Genomic DNA, 18,194 nt, shown 5'->3' with positions numbered 1-18,194 from the left:
GCGCCCTCGCGCGCGGAGCTCCTGCGCACGCTCGGAGATCTTGCGCATGCGCGGCGGTGCGCCATCTCAACGAGTGCGCCGAGCACGTAAACGGTTGTGCCGGTGTGCGGTGTCCGCCTGAACGTTGGTGTCTGTGTATGCGTGTCATCTTTGTGGCATCACACGTCAACTACACTGAACGGTAAGCTTTAGCAAAGATGTTTTGCGTCAATAGCTCATGATTATGTGAGCGTATTTCGTAGCGCGAAGCGGCTGCATGTAGCGCAGGCGACTCGGGTATAGTGTCGGTTTGTCGTTGACAAGATTTCATAACGCGCTCTTGTTCTCGCTTCTACTATACGGAATGTTTTACGGCGAGCGATCGCTCGGGCTTGTTGATTTTCGCATAATAGTTTAGGTGCGTAAAGAAGGAAGCTACACCATGTTTTAACTTGGTATTGAGCTACCACTAAGCGGATTGTGTATGTTGGGCAGCCAGTGTGGTAGATCTCATTTCGTGGCGCTTGATCCGGCCGCGATGAATGCTGCGCCGCATGTGTAGTGAAATTCTCGTGACACGCTTTACGTATACATCTCGAAATTGTGTTAGCATCAAGAATGTTCTGACAGACACGTATAGTTAAATAACTGCTAACGTACTCGGATGAAAGGCCGTGTTTGCGGGGCATGCATCAGCAGTGTGTGCACTGCCGTTATCGCATTGTTTAAAAGTAGCAGTATTTTTAAGGTTTCTGGCAACCAATCTAAATAATTTTGGGAAGTTACCGCAAGCAAAACACGAGACTTGAAGAAATGTCAAGCGAAAATCTCTAGATTCACCCAATCTATTTATATGCAACCACAAACGCTTTTGGAGCATGAAACCTGCGATAAGCTCAGTCACTCGCAGCTTCGCAACTTAGCCGAAAAAATTGGAGCACAATAATTTAGTCGCTCCGGGAAGCACCTTTACACGTTTCAGACTGAAGGCATTGCGTTTGACGGTAGTTGGAAGATTTGTTTTTTGTCTCTTTTTTAAACAGTTTAGCAGCAGAAGTTATCTTTCGTGCTATATGAAAAGCGTTAAGCGCCTTTCGATGCTTCGGCGTTATGCAGTTTACGTGCTCTTAATCTCTAAGCAGCTGCTGGCGCAGATTCGCATTGCGCCAGTCGTGCACGGTATGAAGCCCTTGTCGTGCGCAATAAGTGTTCCGGTTTTCATTACTGTTGCATGTAGTGCCGTCGTCTTGGACAGACTGCATACTATATGCGCTGTACAAAAGAAAAAAGAGCAAGATTATCAATTTGGTGGCTTTTCTTAGTAGATAACGCACAGATTATTCAAATAATTCAGTGGACATTGCATTTGTTCTACCCTTATTAACACACCTAAGAGATCGTAACATGTTTTAGTTGATAAGTAACCTGATCAGTACGCCCCCATTCATGTGCATTCTACTGAAAGTGTGGCAAATGTATTCATCTCGAAGTATGAGAAAAGAGACAATGCAGACTGTTCTAAGCGGAAATAAATTGCAAATGTTAACGTGATTGTTCAAAACTGCAGTCAGTATGCTGAGCATGTTCGATCGGCACGGGCACATTGCATTAACACCTGAAAAATGTGCACAGTCCAGCAGGGTATCTTTGTTTCAACAATTATTATTATAGGAATCGTTTGGGATTCTCAGATTTCTTTTATTTTTGTAAGTACACTGTGTGTCACATGAACCTGTCTTGAAACGAAACGTGCCGTTGCTAACACCGGCGACCATTATGGTTGTCTAACTGCTTATCATACTGTAATATAACGAAACATCATAATGGTACTGATTAATATTGCCATGTAGTCTTTAGTCATAGGTAAACAAAGTTAACCAGAGGCATAAGTGGTGAGAGCAAATTATATAGAAAACTACTATTGAACCGTAAAAATAACTCATTGTATAGTTTTCACTCACATTGTTGCATTTGTTTTACGCGTGTCTCTGTGTCTTCCGTGCTGTACTCGTGTGGCCATCAATTACGAACTTGCCGAAGCCCTTGTCAGCTTTATTAAACAAGGGATTCAAGTCAGTTGCATCTAATACTACATGTTAAGTGACTGACGTGTTATTCGTTTTATCTAAATATTATGGACTGGCACTACTTGGCAAGCATTAAACCATAGTATTTTTTATTGCACTTAAGCTGAAGGCGTCATAGATTGCCAGAAAATTTTCATGAAAATAGCCAGGAAAGGCTTGGAAAAAGATCGGGAAACTTTAAATTGGCCACATAGGTATGCTGTCTTGTTACATGTCAAAGTTTCCAGAGAGTCTCTGTGTTAAATATATTTTTAAAACGTTTCACTTAATAAAAATTGAGGGAAATTGGTTCTATTTATTGAAAAAAAAAGAAAGTCAAGCAGACTGACAAGGCATTCCTTACTCAATAGGTTTTTTTTGCGTTAACTAAACGTCCTGAACCTCGATAGCCTAGAAAAAAATTTTCATCTTACAAAGCACCTTAAATAGTTTACTGTGATAGAATTCATTCGAACTATACTATCAGTTCTGTTTCCTAGGAGGTTCATATCTGTCGTGCCATGACACAAAGTGCTCGTGTGGTATTTCGGGTGCTCATGTGGTATACCTAACTTGGAAACCTGTTAGCATGCCCAAGAGGCCTCATTACCTGCAAGAAATTAAGGTACCATATCAATACAATCAACCCATCTGCCATCTGTTGAAGTTATGGCCAATGACCCATTCATTTAAAAGTATGAGAAATACATTTAAATGTGTACTAAGCAAAATAAATTACAATCTTAGGCATGATACTGGGAATATTTCAGTCACGTCTTCTGAAAACATCCCTCTGCACGGGCATACTTAACTACCAGCCAAAAAAACTGTACAGACAGCCCAACTGGGTAACATTTCCGCAATAAATATAGGGACCATTTGGGATAAGTACATTAATGCATCATATATGAACTTGTCATAAAAGGGAACATACTGTTGCTGACACGAGCAGCAGTTGTGACTGTTTAATTGTTCACCATACAATGCAATAGAACATTGCATAAAGGTACTGATTTGTATTGACAAGCACCCATTAGTCATAGTTAAACCGCATTAAGTATTGACTTAGATGGTTTGAGTAAATATATTAAGCTGCTTAATGAACATACAAAGAATACACATCTGTTATTTTTGCCTCATACTGCTGCATGTACTTATTTGCAGCATACACCTGCAGCACCTTTGGGACTAATGACACAAAGGTCAAGGCCAGCCTGGCGACCATGCTTGCCAAGGAGTAGTGTAAATATTTAATCTGTTTCCATAATAGCATAAGACAAGAATTTAAGGAATTCATGTATTATATCGAGCAATAAAAACGGTTAATGCATTGCCGGTGCATTTGTTTTATTTTTTGCACTGCATGATTCAGCACTATATAAATTCTTTCTGTTTATGCAACATATATGAAAGTACAGCTGGTTCAGGAGCTTTATTAATCTACTAACGGTAATGCATAAGTGCAGATGAAAAGGAACAGGTGCACATGCATAATATCTGCATTCCATGCATTTCATATCTATAAAATTAAATGAAATACATTCAAAACGTTTTGCTACCGCATGTAATGAAAAATGTAAACTAACTTGTAGATAGCCGCTATGGAGTTATGGCCTTATACACTCTTTGTAGACTTGTCTCTAAAATGTCTGTGTCTATAGAGCGTCTATAAAAAATGAAAATGCATGTTTGTTGGCAAGTGTATGCAGAATGTCATGGAAAAAAGTGTATTGGATTATAAAGTTCTGTTTTTGTAGACTGAAGTCTATAGAATGTCTATAGTATATATACATTTGTCTGTAGACATTCCATAGACTTCAGTCTACAAAAGTAGAACTGTAAGCCTATACACTTGCCCATAGACATTATGCAGACAACTGTCTACAAACATGAATTTTAATTAATCCATAGACACTCTAGACTCAGACTTTTTATAGACTAGTCCATAAAAAGTGTATGGCCATAAGTCTATAGACGGTCTATAGACAGTCTATAGACTCAGTCTTCTTATAGACTAGTCTATAAAAAGTGTATGGCCATAAGTCTATCGAAAGTCTGTAGACAATCTATAGACTCAGACTTTTTATAGACTAGTCTATAAAAAGTGTATGGCCATAAGTCTACAGACAGTCTATAGACAGTGTATAGACAGTCTATAGACTCAGACTTTTTATAGACTAGTCTATAAAAAGTGTGCGGCCATAAGTCTAGACTGTCTATCTAGTCTAAAGAAATGTCTATAGACAGTCTATAAACTCAGACTTTTTATAGACCAGTCTATAAACAGTGTATGGCCATAAATATATAGACTGTCTACAGACCAGTCTAAAGAAATGTCTATAGACAGTCTATAGACTTCATAGACAAATGTCTATGGACTGTCTATGGACTTTCTATAAAAATTTTTGTAAGGGTATACTCCGATTCGAAGTTTAATGTATATTTAACAAGCCAGCGATAATGACGCATGAGATTTTAATCAGAGGCGACAAATCAGGCCGTTTTCTAGGTGATTGGTAAGCGGGAACGTGTGCGGCGCCGTGATCACTGCAGTGGCCGCTTGGCAAATATCTTGGTTTATTCTGAACCTAGGCCTCCTTCAGGCCATTTCAGTTATTAACGTTCAGCTCTTTCGTCATAGTGCGATAAGAATCCCTTTCGGGGAAAAACGATTCTGTATCCATCAACAGCGATTCAGTGAGCAGTGCTTGATTTTCAGTTGTAGAAAACTATCTTGTGCTTCCGAATATAGTTTATGTCGCAAGAATGCAATATCTATGCTAATAAACAAATTATTGCGAAACCAACATTTTCGTAACAGTTAAAAAAAACTAAAGTAACACAAATTTGGAAAAAAATTTCAAGTTTTTGACAAATAAAGAAAGTTTGTCACAAAGGTTTGTTCTTGAATTTCTCGCGCGCCCGGTTGTTTGTGTACTAAGCAAAAATCGTTCATTTTTCAGGTGTTCGCACCATGCAGTATAGTTCCTCAACTTCACGTGAAAAGTGTTGGCAATGCACTTTAGACAACAAACGTTTCTTGTGTTTTTTTTTAGGCTTCGGTTTCCAAGCAGCGGAGAATGCAATTTCTTCTCTGCTACGTCATCTTATATAGGCTTCGTAGCTCTGCTACTCGTATTGGGAAGAAGAATCTATTCCCACTCTTGTCTGTTCGAGGAATGCAGTAGCTGCTGGAAGAGCTGGATAGCGAACGACTAGTCAAGGTTTGCGTTTGACATATGCTACAACTGATTTAAGAATTCTCAAGATATACCGTTCTGCATTTTAGAACTTCGGGAAAATTTTCAGTATGTTTGAGGAAAATAAAACAACTCAGCGACAAAGCCTATATATTTACTGGCAGGCAACTGCCTGCATTTTTTGTAAGTTATTGTCCTTCAGCGCTTTGAGATTGTAAATCTGACGACGCAATTTTGTTCTCTGATTTAATGCTGCTCCTCTTGTCCCAAAGGTTTGATGTTGACGGGCCGCAAACACGTGTTGCACGCTTTTAAAAATGACATAGCCCATGGGGCATATGAATTTGCGCCAAAACACGCTCGCCCTAGTTCACAAAAAACCGGCGTCAAGAAAAAAATATATCAATCAGAAATTGCTGATTTGCCGCAAAACGAATCCGCAATTGATCCTGAGATACCCTGTCGATATCGTTATAGTAGGACTCAAGTTTCAATGTTCTAAGTTTCGGGTTTGAAATCGACTGTGATCGATTTCAATATGGGGCACGAGAGATGTAATATCGGGTCAGCCTACTGCACAAAGCAGTCCGCCCTCATATGAGCAGTGTTAAGGCTAAGTACGATCTGATAACATTTGAAAAAAAAGGCACATTGTTCGCGATGCCACGTATTACGCAAGCCGATTTAATTGACCTTCTGCAACGCTGCTCCAGCCGTGGTGCTTCGACGCCTTCGACGAGAACATTCTACTAGGCATTGAAAGGACAACTTAATCTCTTCAAACACTGTCGGAAAAAAGAGTACCTAAACTGCAACAGCAGAAAAGGAAACGTGGCGATAATCCGCCCGAATAAATTGTGCAGCTTTGACGAAGGTACCCACACTGTAGACTTCAGCGAATGATTTTTTTTTTTTTGCTGTAGATACAGTTTTTAACACTTGTCGGGAGCAACTCCTCTCAACCAGACACTTTACATGACACTCAAAAAGTAAGTAAATGCCAAATAAAATGCAGCCACGCGTACAGTATCACGCAGTAGCAAATGATGAATTTCGTAGTTAAAATGAAAGGAATGCGTACTAAATTTATTGTATTTTTAGCCTTCTACTGGACTCCCAAATTGAACAGGAGGCAGGCCGTCACCTGGAGACAGCTCCAGACGAACACCTTCCCTAACCCATTCTGTGTGAACCGTATCTTTGCAGATAAGCATCAGGACGACATGTCCCAATTGTGCCAGGAAGGACCAGGAATACTCAAACACATGGTGTTTGAGTGCAATGTAATTATAGGAAGGATGGCTGTTGCTCCGGAGACCCTACTGTCGAGGTGGGCTACCCTTCTGCGAAGCTCAGACCTTGGCATCCAGACGTGGGCAGCCCAGCAAACCCGTGAGGCGGCGTTGAGGCCGGGCCTTGACGTTCCACCATGGGAGACCTAAGCCCTTGTCGCGTTAAACCTTGCCTGACGTTCAATAAAGTTGTATCCATCAATCCATGCATTCATGCTCCTGGAAGCTCATATTAAAGTTTAGAAAGTTCTACGCTGCCAGTTGAATGTGTATGGCATACCTGATTGTAGCATTCCATTTTTATCATTTATCTGGTCTCGGAAAGTTCTATGCGATCAACTGAATTCATATGTCACATTAATGTAGCCTTGCGTTATATGTCCGGTCTAGTATCTCAGAAAATAAGATAGCTGAAAACGGAGCTCTAACTTTTTAACCACTCCTTGGAAGGAAATAAGGTCTCCATAACTATTGGTTCAATCATTTTAACAGACCTCCAAATAATTGTCAAAACTAAGGAAAACCGATTAAATTTGAAAAAAAGAATTATTCCTCAGAAGCTGTATTGCGAAAAAAACACAAAACGCACCATTGCACAGCAAGAGAGCAGTACTACGGAAAAATAGCACTTTTTGTGTGACTCGATCTTACATAAATACCTGGTAACCTTCTTACCGAAGGATAGTAACATTTATCAGTATACCTGAATTATACTGATTGACACGCAAGATTGAAAGCCATGAGTGAGGATGCACACAGCGTATCCAGAGATAAGCTATATCTCGGAATTCAATTTTCGCAACCCCCCCCCCTCCCCTTCACACACACACAGTGAAACATACCTCAAATAATTTTGCTTGATATTTCAAACTTGCCCATTACTGAACTGCAAAACAACCGTTGTTTTCTCTACGGCAGCATAAATCAACTGAACACCAAAAGACAACCGAATCGCTCCTGAAGTTATTATGCACAAACCACAGAAATCCACAGCCAAGTAAGCGTGCAGATAAAATTGTTTATCTCGATACTAGCCGACGTAATATCTCAATTGCTTCCCTCAAATGTAAATCGTGTTTTTTTCGTGAGGGAAGACTTTGCGCATGGACGTGCTTTCATTTCTCATTTCGTAAAGTGCATTTACGCGTATCAATCGCTTACACGCACCAACAATATCTACTGAAAGATTAGCGCATCTAACCAGCATCTACAAATTGAAATGCGCATAAAATAAGCAGCCTTTCAGACGCGTAATAGTCACATGCATCGTATCGCACTGGTTGCAATAGTTTTTGCAATCTAGGGAGTGTATTGATGGATATTGTTTTTTGGTGCAAGGGCTATAAATGACAAAAGAGCGCCACGGCAATCTAGGGTGTGCCACCAAGAAATGTGTCATATCCGCGCGTGGTATAACGGAATGTACATCGCCAGCGTTCAGACGTGCGGATTGGAAAATGTTTTGCAGAACGCAAAGAATTCACCGCTCTACAAATGCTCAAGAGAGGACAAACCTCAATGATGGAACAACCGTGCATCTAAAACTTCTCAACGAGTTAGGACTGCTCGGAGAACTACTTCAAGATTAATTCTGTCACATGGTCATGTTGATTCATGGGCTAATGAGCGTTAATATGCAGCGTCGACTTATACTTCCCGTCTTCGAAATAGGCGCCCCAATCAGGCTTGAAATCTGCTGAAAATTGGCACAGGAACTACGATCAGATTCGAAATATTATGTGTCTTCCTTAACGTGAGGGGTCAGCACTCAAGTCATCTTTTATGGTGGTTTTTCTTATGTGCGTTAGACAAGGATGATTGCTTGTTTGAGGTGAAAACATCATTAATTAGTCGTAAGATAATGACAAATAAACGCGACTCTTAAACACGCCAGCCGCGAACGAGTTGTCGTAGCGGAGCCATCTTGTGCTGACGCTATCGATAGGTACTGTCGATGCATGCGGATTCTGTGGCGTATAATGTGATTGCTACTAAGCCTGGTGTTTGTAATGAGTATGTTCTCTTAATTATGTCACTCTAAGAATAATAGGGTGTTACGCAAAGTACGACAGGTTATCAATGCTGTTGCTTATATATGTGTTACCAATAAGACCATGTCGACGCATGTTTGGAAGCACGTTGTAACTATTTTAGTGTAAGTTTAAGTTGCCTAATCCCTTGCAAAAACTATGCATTCGGTTCCTTCTACGCGTTGAAGCCCATTCCGAGCTTCAGCATTAGCCAACATAAGGGCGAGGAAATGTTGCACTTTCGCTCATAATGCGAATCAATGAGACAATAGCTGGTACAGCATTATGCGCATTGTGTCTTTTACTGTTTCGTGGACTATTTATTCAAACAAACATTGGCAGAAGCGCAAGAAATCAGCATTCGAGAAACAGCAACTTCAGTCACTCCGGTTCGTTTCTCGTCTCTCTGCAGACTATTTCCCGTACTTCCAACTAACAATCTCGGCCCAGACTTTTCGATATAGTAACAATTCTGTCTTGATGCCGGTCGTTTGCGTAGAAGCCAATAATCAAATATGTTGTCGCGAACAGTTTTCTGTGCGATTGTAGAGGAAACTATGGGGAAGCAATTCTGTGTATGTGTTACTGCACCAAGTAGTCCGGCAGAGTTTGACAGTGGTCTGGTGTACCTTAACAGTTTTTATAGTTTATTAGATGACATACTGAATCAGTGCCCCATCCATAAGTGATGTTTTCGTAGTTGCCCAAAATCAGTATGAAAAACTGAAGACTGCGTCACATTCAACAATCCGTATTGTATTTTTTCGCAATGTGGTGGGGCGAATTAGGCATTTATGTGCACACATATCCAGCCTAAACAAATACGATTGCTAATGTGGAACACGTTTTAATGGGTGCCCCAGCGTTTTGCCTCTGTAGCTTTCCCTTCATTGCCCACCAAAAGTGCTCCACCACTTGTATATATAGCCGCGCTGAAAAAGGTCACTGAAGCGTCCGTGAGCTTACGCTACTAGGGGTGCCGAGTGTTCTGCTATAAACATTCTGTAATCAAAATTTTTCCTCGCCTGCTTTTGTTGGTCGTATTTTTTTCACAGCCAGCGTGGCCTATTTTGCTAGCCTTTGTGAATGATGATTTAAGGCCACTAAACCAATGCATTGAATCCTTGTCGTCTTCGTTTGTGTAGTGGCTGATCAGTTGTGGTGCCGTTGCGGAAAGATGCAGGTCTTTGAAGTCGCGTATTTTCGCTCCTCGCCAAAGTTTTCATTTCGAATAGCTATAAAGATTCACGCCTATTGCGAAATCAGAGCAACGTTCGGCTGTCTGGGAAACACCCACCAAGCTTCCGTTTCGTTATCCGTCTCCAAACTGGCAGAATGCTCGTTCTTCTCGCGCATTCCGAGCTGTCTCGTATCGTGCAATATTTTGCAGCTCACCAAACTGGATTCTGCTACAATCGGACGTGCAAGACTGCCTCGCCATGCCAAAGCGGACACTTCTCCCAGAGAGCCCTAACACCACTGTTAAGGTACCCACACGTGTTCATGTTCGTTCACTTGAATAAGCCTTTCGACAAATGCGCGATGAGGCAGATATTAAAGCGGCATGAGAAGCAAAGGTAGGCGTCCGTGCCGTGACGTTCGTTTCGGCTTTTCTGATGGATCGCACTTTCAGTCCGACTAACACAGGGTAATCTAAACAGAAGAGATGGCCCCAAAATTGGCATGCAAGGCATGCATCCCTAGTGGTGCAGTAGCCGAAACACACAGGCCCTTCCAGTCCGATGTATCCAGTTTCTTCTCACCAACATTATTTCAAATAGAAGCATTCAGTCATCATCATCCGCAGCCTATATTTATGTGCCCTGCAGGACGAAGGCCTCTCCCTTCCATGAACAATTACCCCTGTCGTACGCTAGCTCATTCCAACTTGCGCCTGCAAGCTTCCTAATCATATCACCGAACTTCATTTTCTGCCGTCGTCGACGGCACTTCCGTTCCCTTTGCACCCGTTCTGTACCACCAATGGTTCAGCGGTTATCTATACCACACGCATTGCATGGCCTGCCTAGCTTCATTGTTTTCTCTTAATGTCCCCTACATATATCGGCTATCCCCATTTGCTCTGTCATCCACAGCGCTATCTTCCTGTTTCTTAACGTTACACCTTACACCTAACATTATCAGACAGGAAAAGAGTGGTGTTGGCCATAGAACAAATGGGAGATTGCAAGCATTCAGTAGTCACGTCGATTTCTAAATGTTGGAAACCTTGAGACTGCTTTGAGAACACGCGCAAAATTTTACTCACATACACCATGTCAAAACTGGTAGAAGGATAGCTCCTCGCGCGTATTTCGTTCGTTCTCGAATGGCGAAATTTATTTTCCCCGCGTAAGCTAAATTCCGAGAGTGATAGCATACGCCCGAGTACCTCGCCATGCCGAAGAGGACACTACTCCGTGTTCGGCGCCGTTCAGGTGAAGAACGCTTTCGGCAGATGTCCGATGATGCAGACATCGAAGCCGCATAAGAAGTGAACGCAGGCAGATGTCCGTGCAGTTAATGCCATTCAGACTTCTCTTAGGGATCGCACTTTCACAGTTCGGGCTACAGGCCGGAATTTGAACAGGAGGCGTGCCCACAACATATGTGTGCCAAGGGCGTCGAGATTGTCTCCGATGTTGCTCAATCCAGCGATAGCTGGTTTCGCCCGGTGATTAAACAACATTGGTAACTTCATTTAACAATATGCATGAACGGTATTACTATCTTCACAAGGAAGGACGAGCTACGTACCAAGAAAATAAATTTCAGGTGCTGTCAATGCAATCGACGGTTTCCTAACAAAAATGTTATGCCGTTATGACGAGAGAACGCAATACATTACTTGCTACAGTTCACATTCGTACGAAACAACACTTCAGATAATAATATGGCAGGCAAGTTCTTAAGGATAGCCATGAAAACCCTGGGAATCTCCAAAGGCGCAACAGGATTGGGGAGCTTCCAAGCAAAACAAAGCACCGCGTTGTACAATTTATCAAGCAGCTATCATTCCGCTCCAGCTGGTCTCATGTACGCCTGGCCAAGCACCTGGTCTGGGCACTGCTGCGCTCCAGGGTTCTCACTGCAGGGTTCGCAAAACGAGCAGTGTGACAAGCTAAACGATGGACAATGGCACCAGCTGGAGGCACCACAACGAGCAGAATCCAACAGAATTCAAGGAAACGAAGCTAACATAATACGGCCTGCCAAGTACTACTCAAAATATTAAGCCAGCCTCTTACTAAACTGAAATAAATACGTCTTTGTTTATGGTAAACGCACGGCCAAAAGCATTAAAAAAGGAAGGGAGGCATTAAAGCGTGATTAACCTATGCAGTGCAAAGTTAAGTGAGATATCAATGCAGTGCAAAACGAAGCTAAAAATCAAAAAACGAGCGAATTGAAAACACGGTTATCAGAAACACGTCAGTAAAACTACGTCAAAAAATCACGAGTACATCCAGAAGTGACAGGAAGATACGGGTGAAATGCTTGTTCAACGATGAAGAGATAGCTTCACGGCGGAAAGTTCAAGGCAGCGTCAAGTCCTCGCACGGCCCGATCCTTCAATGAGCAAAGCATATACAAGGCTACGATGCACTGCGCAGACGACCATCTGAAATTTGTTTAACTTTATTTGTTCGTAGAGCTCATCCGCTTGCCCTCAGTGCTGAGAACCTTATTATAGATAAATGCACGTGGTACGACTTCACTGAGCTTTTACTCCGTAAACCTTCTCTCTTTTTCGGCCATAAATGTCGTTTCACTTAGATACCTGAATACAAAAAACTCTCATAGCAACCCAGCGTCTGACACCACGTATAGACTGTGCATATCCGAAGGCCACCATAAAACATTACTGCGTAATTTGCTAATTTGTTCATCAGAATATGCAGCTCAACCCACTCTCCTCCTACCATCTTGCTACCTTCGCACCCTAACTGCGAAAGCTAAATCGGCAGGCAGCCTAATTTTTTCTATTTTTTAAGACGCAGGTAAACTTTAGTTTTTGTTTTGCATGCCTGTCAACTGATAACATCGCAAAAAGAAAGGCTTGGGTAATAAATGCAACGCCTATTCATTCGTCAGTAGGTGTAAAAGCAGGTAGAGGATTTCTGTGCAGGAGTATCATTTCTTCCAAACACCTGCTGGTTCCCTGCAATCCGCTCAACCATGATCGCTGTACGTAGTCACACCTGAACTTCTTTTCAGTATAGCATGTTAAAATTGTAGCCTCAATGTAACAAAATTCAAGCTACTTCGCGTCCAGTGACGACTTTAATCGGCTAAACAGTCACCTTCGTGCTTTAGTGGATCATTCCGCTTGACTATCATGCCATCCCCCCAATATAATTCATAACTATATAAAGTGACCTGAAAGACAACCATCCCTTTTCGAGGTTTTGGTAACAACACTTTCAATTAAATCAGTAATAAGTGCAGAGTTCTTTAGCCGTGTGCAGCGGTAAGCTATGGTTTGCTCATCATGTCTACAGAAACGAGAGATACCGAAGACCAACACAGACAAACAGATGGAGGGCATGAAGCATTTCTTCGCCTTGTTGCGCTACCTAACTCTTCAATCCTACATTATTGTCGGTTTTTGCCTCGTGGTTCCTTGGTTGTGTATATTTAACTAAAATTTGTGCCACTTCAGGTCCTGTGCCTCCTAGCCGCTTTCCTTGGCAACGCCATGGCCGTCTACATCCCGTCGTACGGCGTGCCGGTGGCTGGCTACCCCGGCGTTTCTGTGACCGGCTACCCCGGCGTGCCAGCTGTCATGAGTGTGCATGCCGCCCCCGTTACCGCACTGCAGACCGTCCACCAGGCGGTGCCAGGGGCACCCACGGTCCACAACGTGGCTACCCCGTACGGCTACCGCACAACCGGCGTTAGCTACAGCCACAGAGTCGACGCCCGGCCAGTGCGCGCAGGCTACACGTACGGCCTCACGCCTTACGGCCTCGACTACGGATACGGACTTGGCGCCTATGGATACCCCACCGTGGTCAAGAAATGGTGAGTTGAGTCAACGATCGTCTTCTTGACTGCGCTGTATGTTTTCTGCTAGAAAGTTCGCAACGGTTCAGTTAAAGACAATCACGTTATATCTTACTCACATATCAGTTTGTTGAGAAGATGTTTGCGAATTAGCCTACGTTAGAGGTACTCATAAAAAAAAGCTAATGCATAATATTGTTGCCACTTATAAGGCCCAAATATGCAAGAGCTTGAAAACTGTACATGACAACCCAAAGAAATTCTTTTTAAAACCATATCGCACTATATGCTCACTAATATTTCTGCGGTGTATTCGTTTGCCATCGAATGTAATTTTCAAAAAAATTACGCTGAATAACAACTTGTACATCGGCTGTACAGCACATTGTGAGTTCCCCTAGGAGTGAAATTTTCATTTCGTTCCGATCAAATTAACCTAAATAGATAAATTGAAAGTCTGGCGGCAAGAGTTTATATATGAGTACTCATCTAGTTTTATCACATCAACATGGAAGATTCAAAATATTAGAATATGCTAGCAGTTAAGAAGTACATATAACCTTCTGTGACGGCCTACGCGATAGGCTCTGCCGCCCTCCGTCAAGCCAATTATGTTCACGATGCCAAAAGATTCACGTAACTACATCCTTAGGTATAGGGGAAAAATTCGGCTCCATTCAACATGTACGATCTATAATGTGACAAAACAAAAGAAGTTCTATATGTCATTTCTGTCCACAAGAAGCAATTTTCGTTTGATGTTTTTTTTTATCAATAGAACACATTCTTATACACAGTCATTGTAACATGCACCGAGAGGCCTCGTAATCAAACTGGAAGTGGGAACACCAACGTATACATGTCAATTTTTTTCACCACACGCTTATTCCACACTTATTTTCATGGAGCTTGTTTTGGGCGATGGTCATTTCAATCTTGTTGGTGTGTTTTTGTGTGCAAGGCGGTGCGCCCGGTTCTTTTATGTGAAAATTGGTTAAACATTGTCTTGAATTCAAACTCTTCGCACTCTTCTTGAAGCTACAGAAAACCTTACTTCCCTTCATTCTCTTATATGACATTTTTTGATCTTCCAGAGACAAGATAAAGCTTTGAAGTGTGTTTCTTCTTCAAAGTGTTCCGAAAAACGACTGCAGCGAGCCACCACGAGGAGTACGGTGCCTTGAGAAGTATGCCGCGTGACACTTTTCCACCCTGAAAAAGAAATAAACACATGCAACTAATCTTGTGTTTTTCTTGCCCTCTAACTTCCACTTTATTCAATTCATTTGTTATCATAGCGATGCTTTTCTGCGTGGGTAAATGACATTGGTGCCAGTTAATGAAAAGCAGGTGATGCTCCATAAAACCCTAAGTTCAGGGGTTAGCCAGGTAGCATTTAAACATTTTTAGAGCGCAGCTCTTACTGACTCGCTCCTTCATTGAGCGTCGGCGTGCTTCAGCGTCGTTCCTCGGTGTAACTGGGCAAACGAGTACAGCGAATGATGCGAGCAAATGGGGCGCGTATTGCGGGATGAAAGAATTCCCGCAGAAACTACTCCGTGAGTTCTCTAAATATGCATGAGCATTGTGCCCCTGGCTGATCTCTGCACAACCGGGTGTCAGTATCAACGTTAGGAAGCTTGATTCGGCTAGTACAAAAGACAGCGCTGATGTGACACGAATCAGTGCGGACAGCGCCACAAGGAACGTTGATGACGCAAGCAAACTATTGCAGGTGGCGGTGACAGGTGCGCTGATGACGTTCCGAACATCATAAGCCGTTATTGTTCTTGAGCGCCTTATCCTTATGATAAACAAGCAACCATTCCTCCGAGGGATAGAAAGAAAATGGCACGAATGGCGACTGCCGCAACAACCCCCCGAATCTAAGTTTCAATTGAAAGACACTTTCCTTCCAACTTTCAGCGAGAATCCCGTTGAGCGATGGCATCAGCAGTTCAACAGGTACGGACATTTTAATATTCACCACCGTAGATGCGCACTATTGCGCAGCACGGGGTCACTCGTAAAGCAGAATTCGTGTTTCTCTCGCTAATGTCCTTGTCCATTACCCACGTGGAACAAAACAACCAGCATGTAGTAAATTTTTGTGAAACGGCAGGAGTAGGAAGCACGCCGTCGCCGTCATACAAGTGTCGTAAGCATGGTCTTCCTGCCATCATTTTAAACATGCTGGCACCACACGCAAAACCAGTCGCCTTGCAGATACTACCTGCAAAATGCTTGGCATGACATTGATTCTCTCAATCGATGCGATATGAATATATATGCATATATATATTTATTTATTTATTCGGTATACCTACATCACCTGTACGGCATTATCGTAGGGGGGTTAAAATACAGGTGGTCAGAATGGAAACATATTCAGCAACATCAAAAGAATACATCAGTAAATACAACATAGTTTAAGCACTGAAATTCGCAAAAGCGGAATAGAAACTAACAAAGTACAAAACAAAGTGAGTGACAAAGTAACTAACAAAACAGAAAAAAGTAGCGTATGTGCAGAAATGAATAACAGAACAATCGAAGAATGTGGCTCTCAATAGCATTTTCAAAACTAGAAGCTGCCATCACTTCACTAGGGAGCTCATTCCAATCGCTAATCATGTTAGGAAAAAATGAATACTTAAACACATTGGTACGGCACTGATAAGCTCTAATTTTGTTAGCGTGGTCTCTCCTAGATGAAACGTAATGCGGCTCCTTGATGAACAGTGTTTTGTCGATACCAGTTTTACTTTTATATATATTACAAAGGAATTTCAATCTTAGGATTTTCCTGCGTGAAGAAAGAGTTTTCCAACCCAACCCTTCCCGTATTCTGGATCCTCTGGTAGTAAAATTATAATTTCCTGTTACGAAGCGTGCTGCTTGCTTTTGGACGCGTTCTATTTTTTCTGTGAGGTTTTTAGTGTATGGATCCCAGATAACGCATGCATATTCTAGAATAGGCCTGATGTTTGTTAAATACAAGGTTGCCTTCAGTGATGAAGGAGAATGCTTAAAATTTCGAAGCTTTCGCGCTAATTAGGTTAACATGATTAGTCCCGTCAAGCGTTTCAGAAAACGTAACTCCGAGGTACTGAACATCATTAGCGGTACTGAGTGCAATATTATTTACGCAATAGGAACTGGTGAATTTTTTCTTTTTCTTTGTAAACTGCACATGGTAGCATTTACCAGTATTCAGAGTCATCTGCCACTGCTTGCACCAAATAGATACTTTTTCAAGGTCGTCCCGTAAGACAGACATATCGGCGTAGCACTTCACTGCACGATACATGACGCAGTCGTCGGCATACAGTCTAACTGTTGATTTAAGGTCTACTACTAAATCATTAATATAAACTAGGAACAAAAGAGGCCCAAGCACAGAGCCTTGAGGCACTCCCGATAGCACGTGCATTGGAGCCGAGTTTACCCCATTAAGAAATATATATAAACACTGACACCAAGGAAAACATAGGGGAAATTACTTGTGCTTAATAAATGAAATAATGAAGCGACAAATTACTAGAAATTAAAGTGGACGAAAAAACAACTTGCCGCAGGTGGGAACCGAACCCACAAGCTTCGCATTTCGCGTTGGCTTCTTATGATATGTTGCCTTATGATATGTTCTTATGATATATATATATATATATATATATATATATATATATATATATATATATATATATATATATATATATATATATGTTTGCTACTGAAGAGGTTCGTTTAACGCACTGTACCAACATATCGCAAGTTTTCTGGAATGAGGCAAAAGATATTGGGCAGTAAATTATTCCCCACATTTTCTCACGGCGCCTTAGCCCTTTTTCTGGCTGATCAAGGATAGGTGTGGTGGCTAAAACAGGGCGTCCATTATATTTTACCATTCGACAATCACTTCGGGCTCGTGCAATTATCAAAAGCGTAGGCTTTGAGATCTGCTTCTCAGAGACAACTGCCGCTGGGAGTGGATTTCGACGTCACCAGTGGTTAGGCTAACAAACTATAACTTATATTGAAATAAGAACGCAAAATACGGCAACAATTTTACGCGGCACAAAGGGTAGTTTAATTGATGGAAATTACAAACATATTCTCAGTAAATAGTTGTCGAGGAGCCAGGGCTGGTATATTATACTGATTAAATGTCGCTTGATTCTTTTCTTACGATCCACTCTTACCAAACGGTAAAACCTGGTGTTATTGTATAGGCTCAGTGCCTATACATAGCGCGAAATGAAAAATGGTTGTTAATGTCATCTCAAAGGTAGTAGATATCGAAAGAAATTCAACGAGAGCGTAAACTCGGCTAAAACTGGCTACAGAAAATATGTCACGCTAGCGCTGATGACAGCCGTCATCTGAAGCGACGATCGGGATAAAAAGAATGTGAAATGAAATTAACAGCCATTTTATTTTGTTTTTAGTCTTTCCGGCTAAAATTTAAAGAAATAGTTTTGCCTATAAATAAACTTTCCATCTTATGTTTCTTACGTTACCTAGCGACCAGCCAATGACACGAAAGACGTGACGTGGAGTGGGCATGGCAGACCGAGCTTCGGCATGATGTCTAAGCCTGTCTTCTGTATCGCGCAGGCT

The 18,194-nt window shown here is 41.9% G+C and overlaps 1 protein-coding gene across 1 annotated transcript; it reads left to right on the top strand.

Annotated features, from left to right (window-relative positions):
• The first annotated feature begins 102 nt into the window (after nucleotides 1-102).
• Nucleotides 103-14,803, top strand: LOC135910932 (shematrin-like protein 1). Its single transcript, XM_065443004.2, has 5 exons — nucleotides 103-181; nucleotides 6,452-6,575; nucleotides 9,958-10,054; nucleotides 13,231-13,592; nucleotides 14,669-14,803. Coding segments are annotated over exons 2-5 (567 nt in total). The 5' UTR covers nucleotides 103-181; nucleotides 6,452-6,468; the 3' UTR covers nucleotides 14,670-14,803.
• Nucleotides 14,804-18,194: the final 3,391 nt, after the last annotated feature.

Source organism: Dermacentor albipictus, chromosome 2 (assembly GCF_038994185.2).
Source record: "Dermacentor albipictus isolate Rhodes 1998 colony chromosome 2, USDA_Dalb.pri_finalv2, whole genome shotgun sequence".
Taxonomy (NCBI): domain Eukaryota; kingdom Metazoa; phylum Arthropoda; class Arachnida; order Ixodida; family Ixodidae; genus Dermacentor; species Dermacentor albipictus.
Note: the sequence above shows the minus strand (reverse complement) of the source record. Positions and strands in the feature narration are given on the sequence as shown.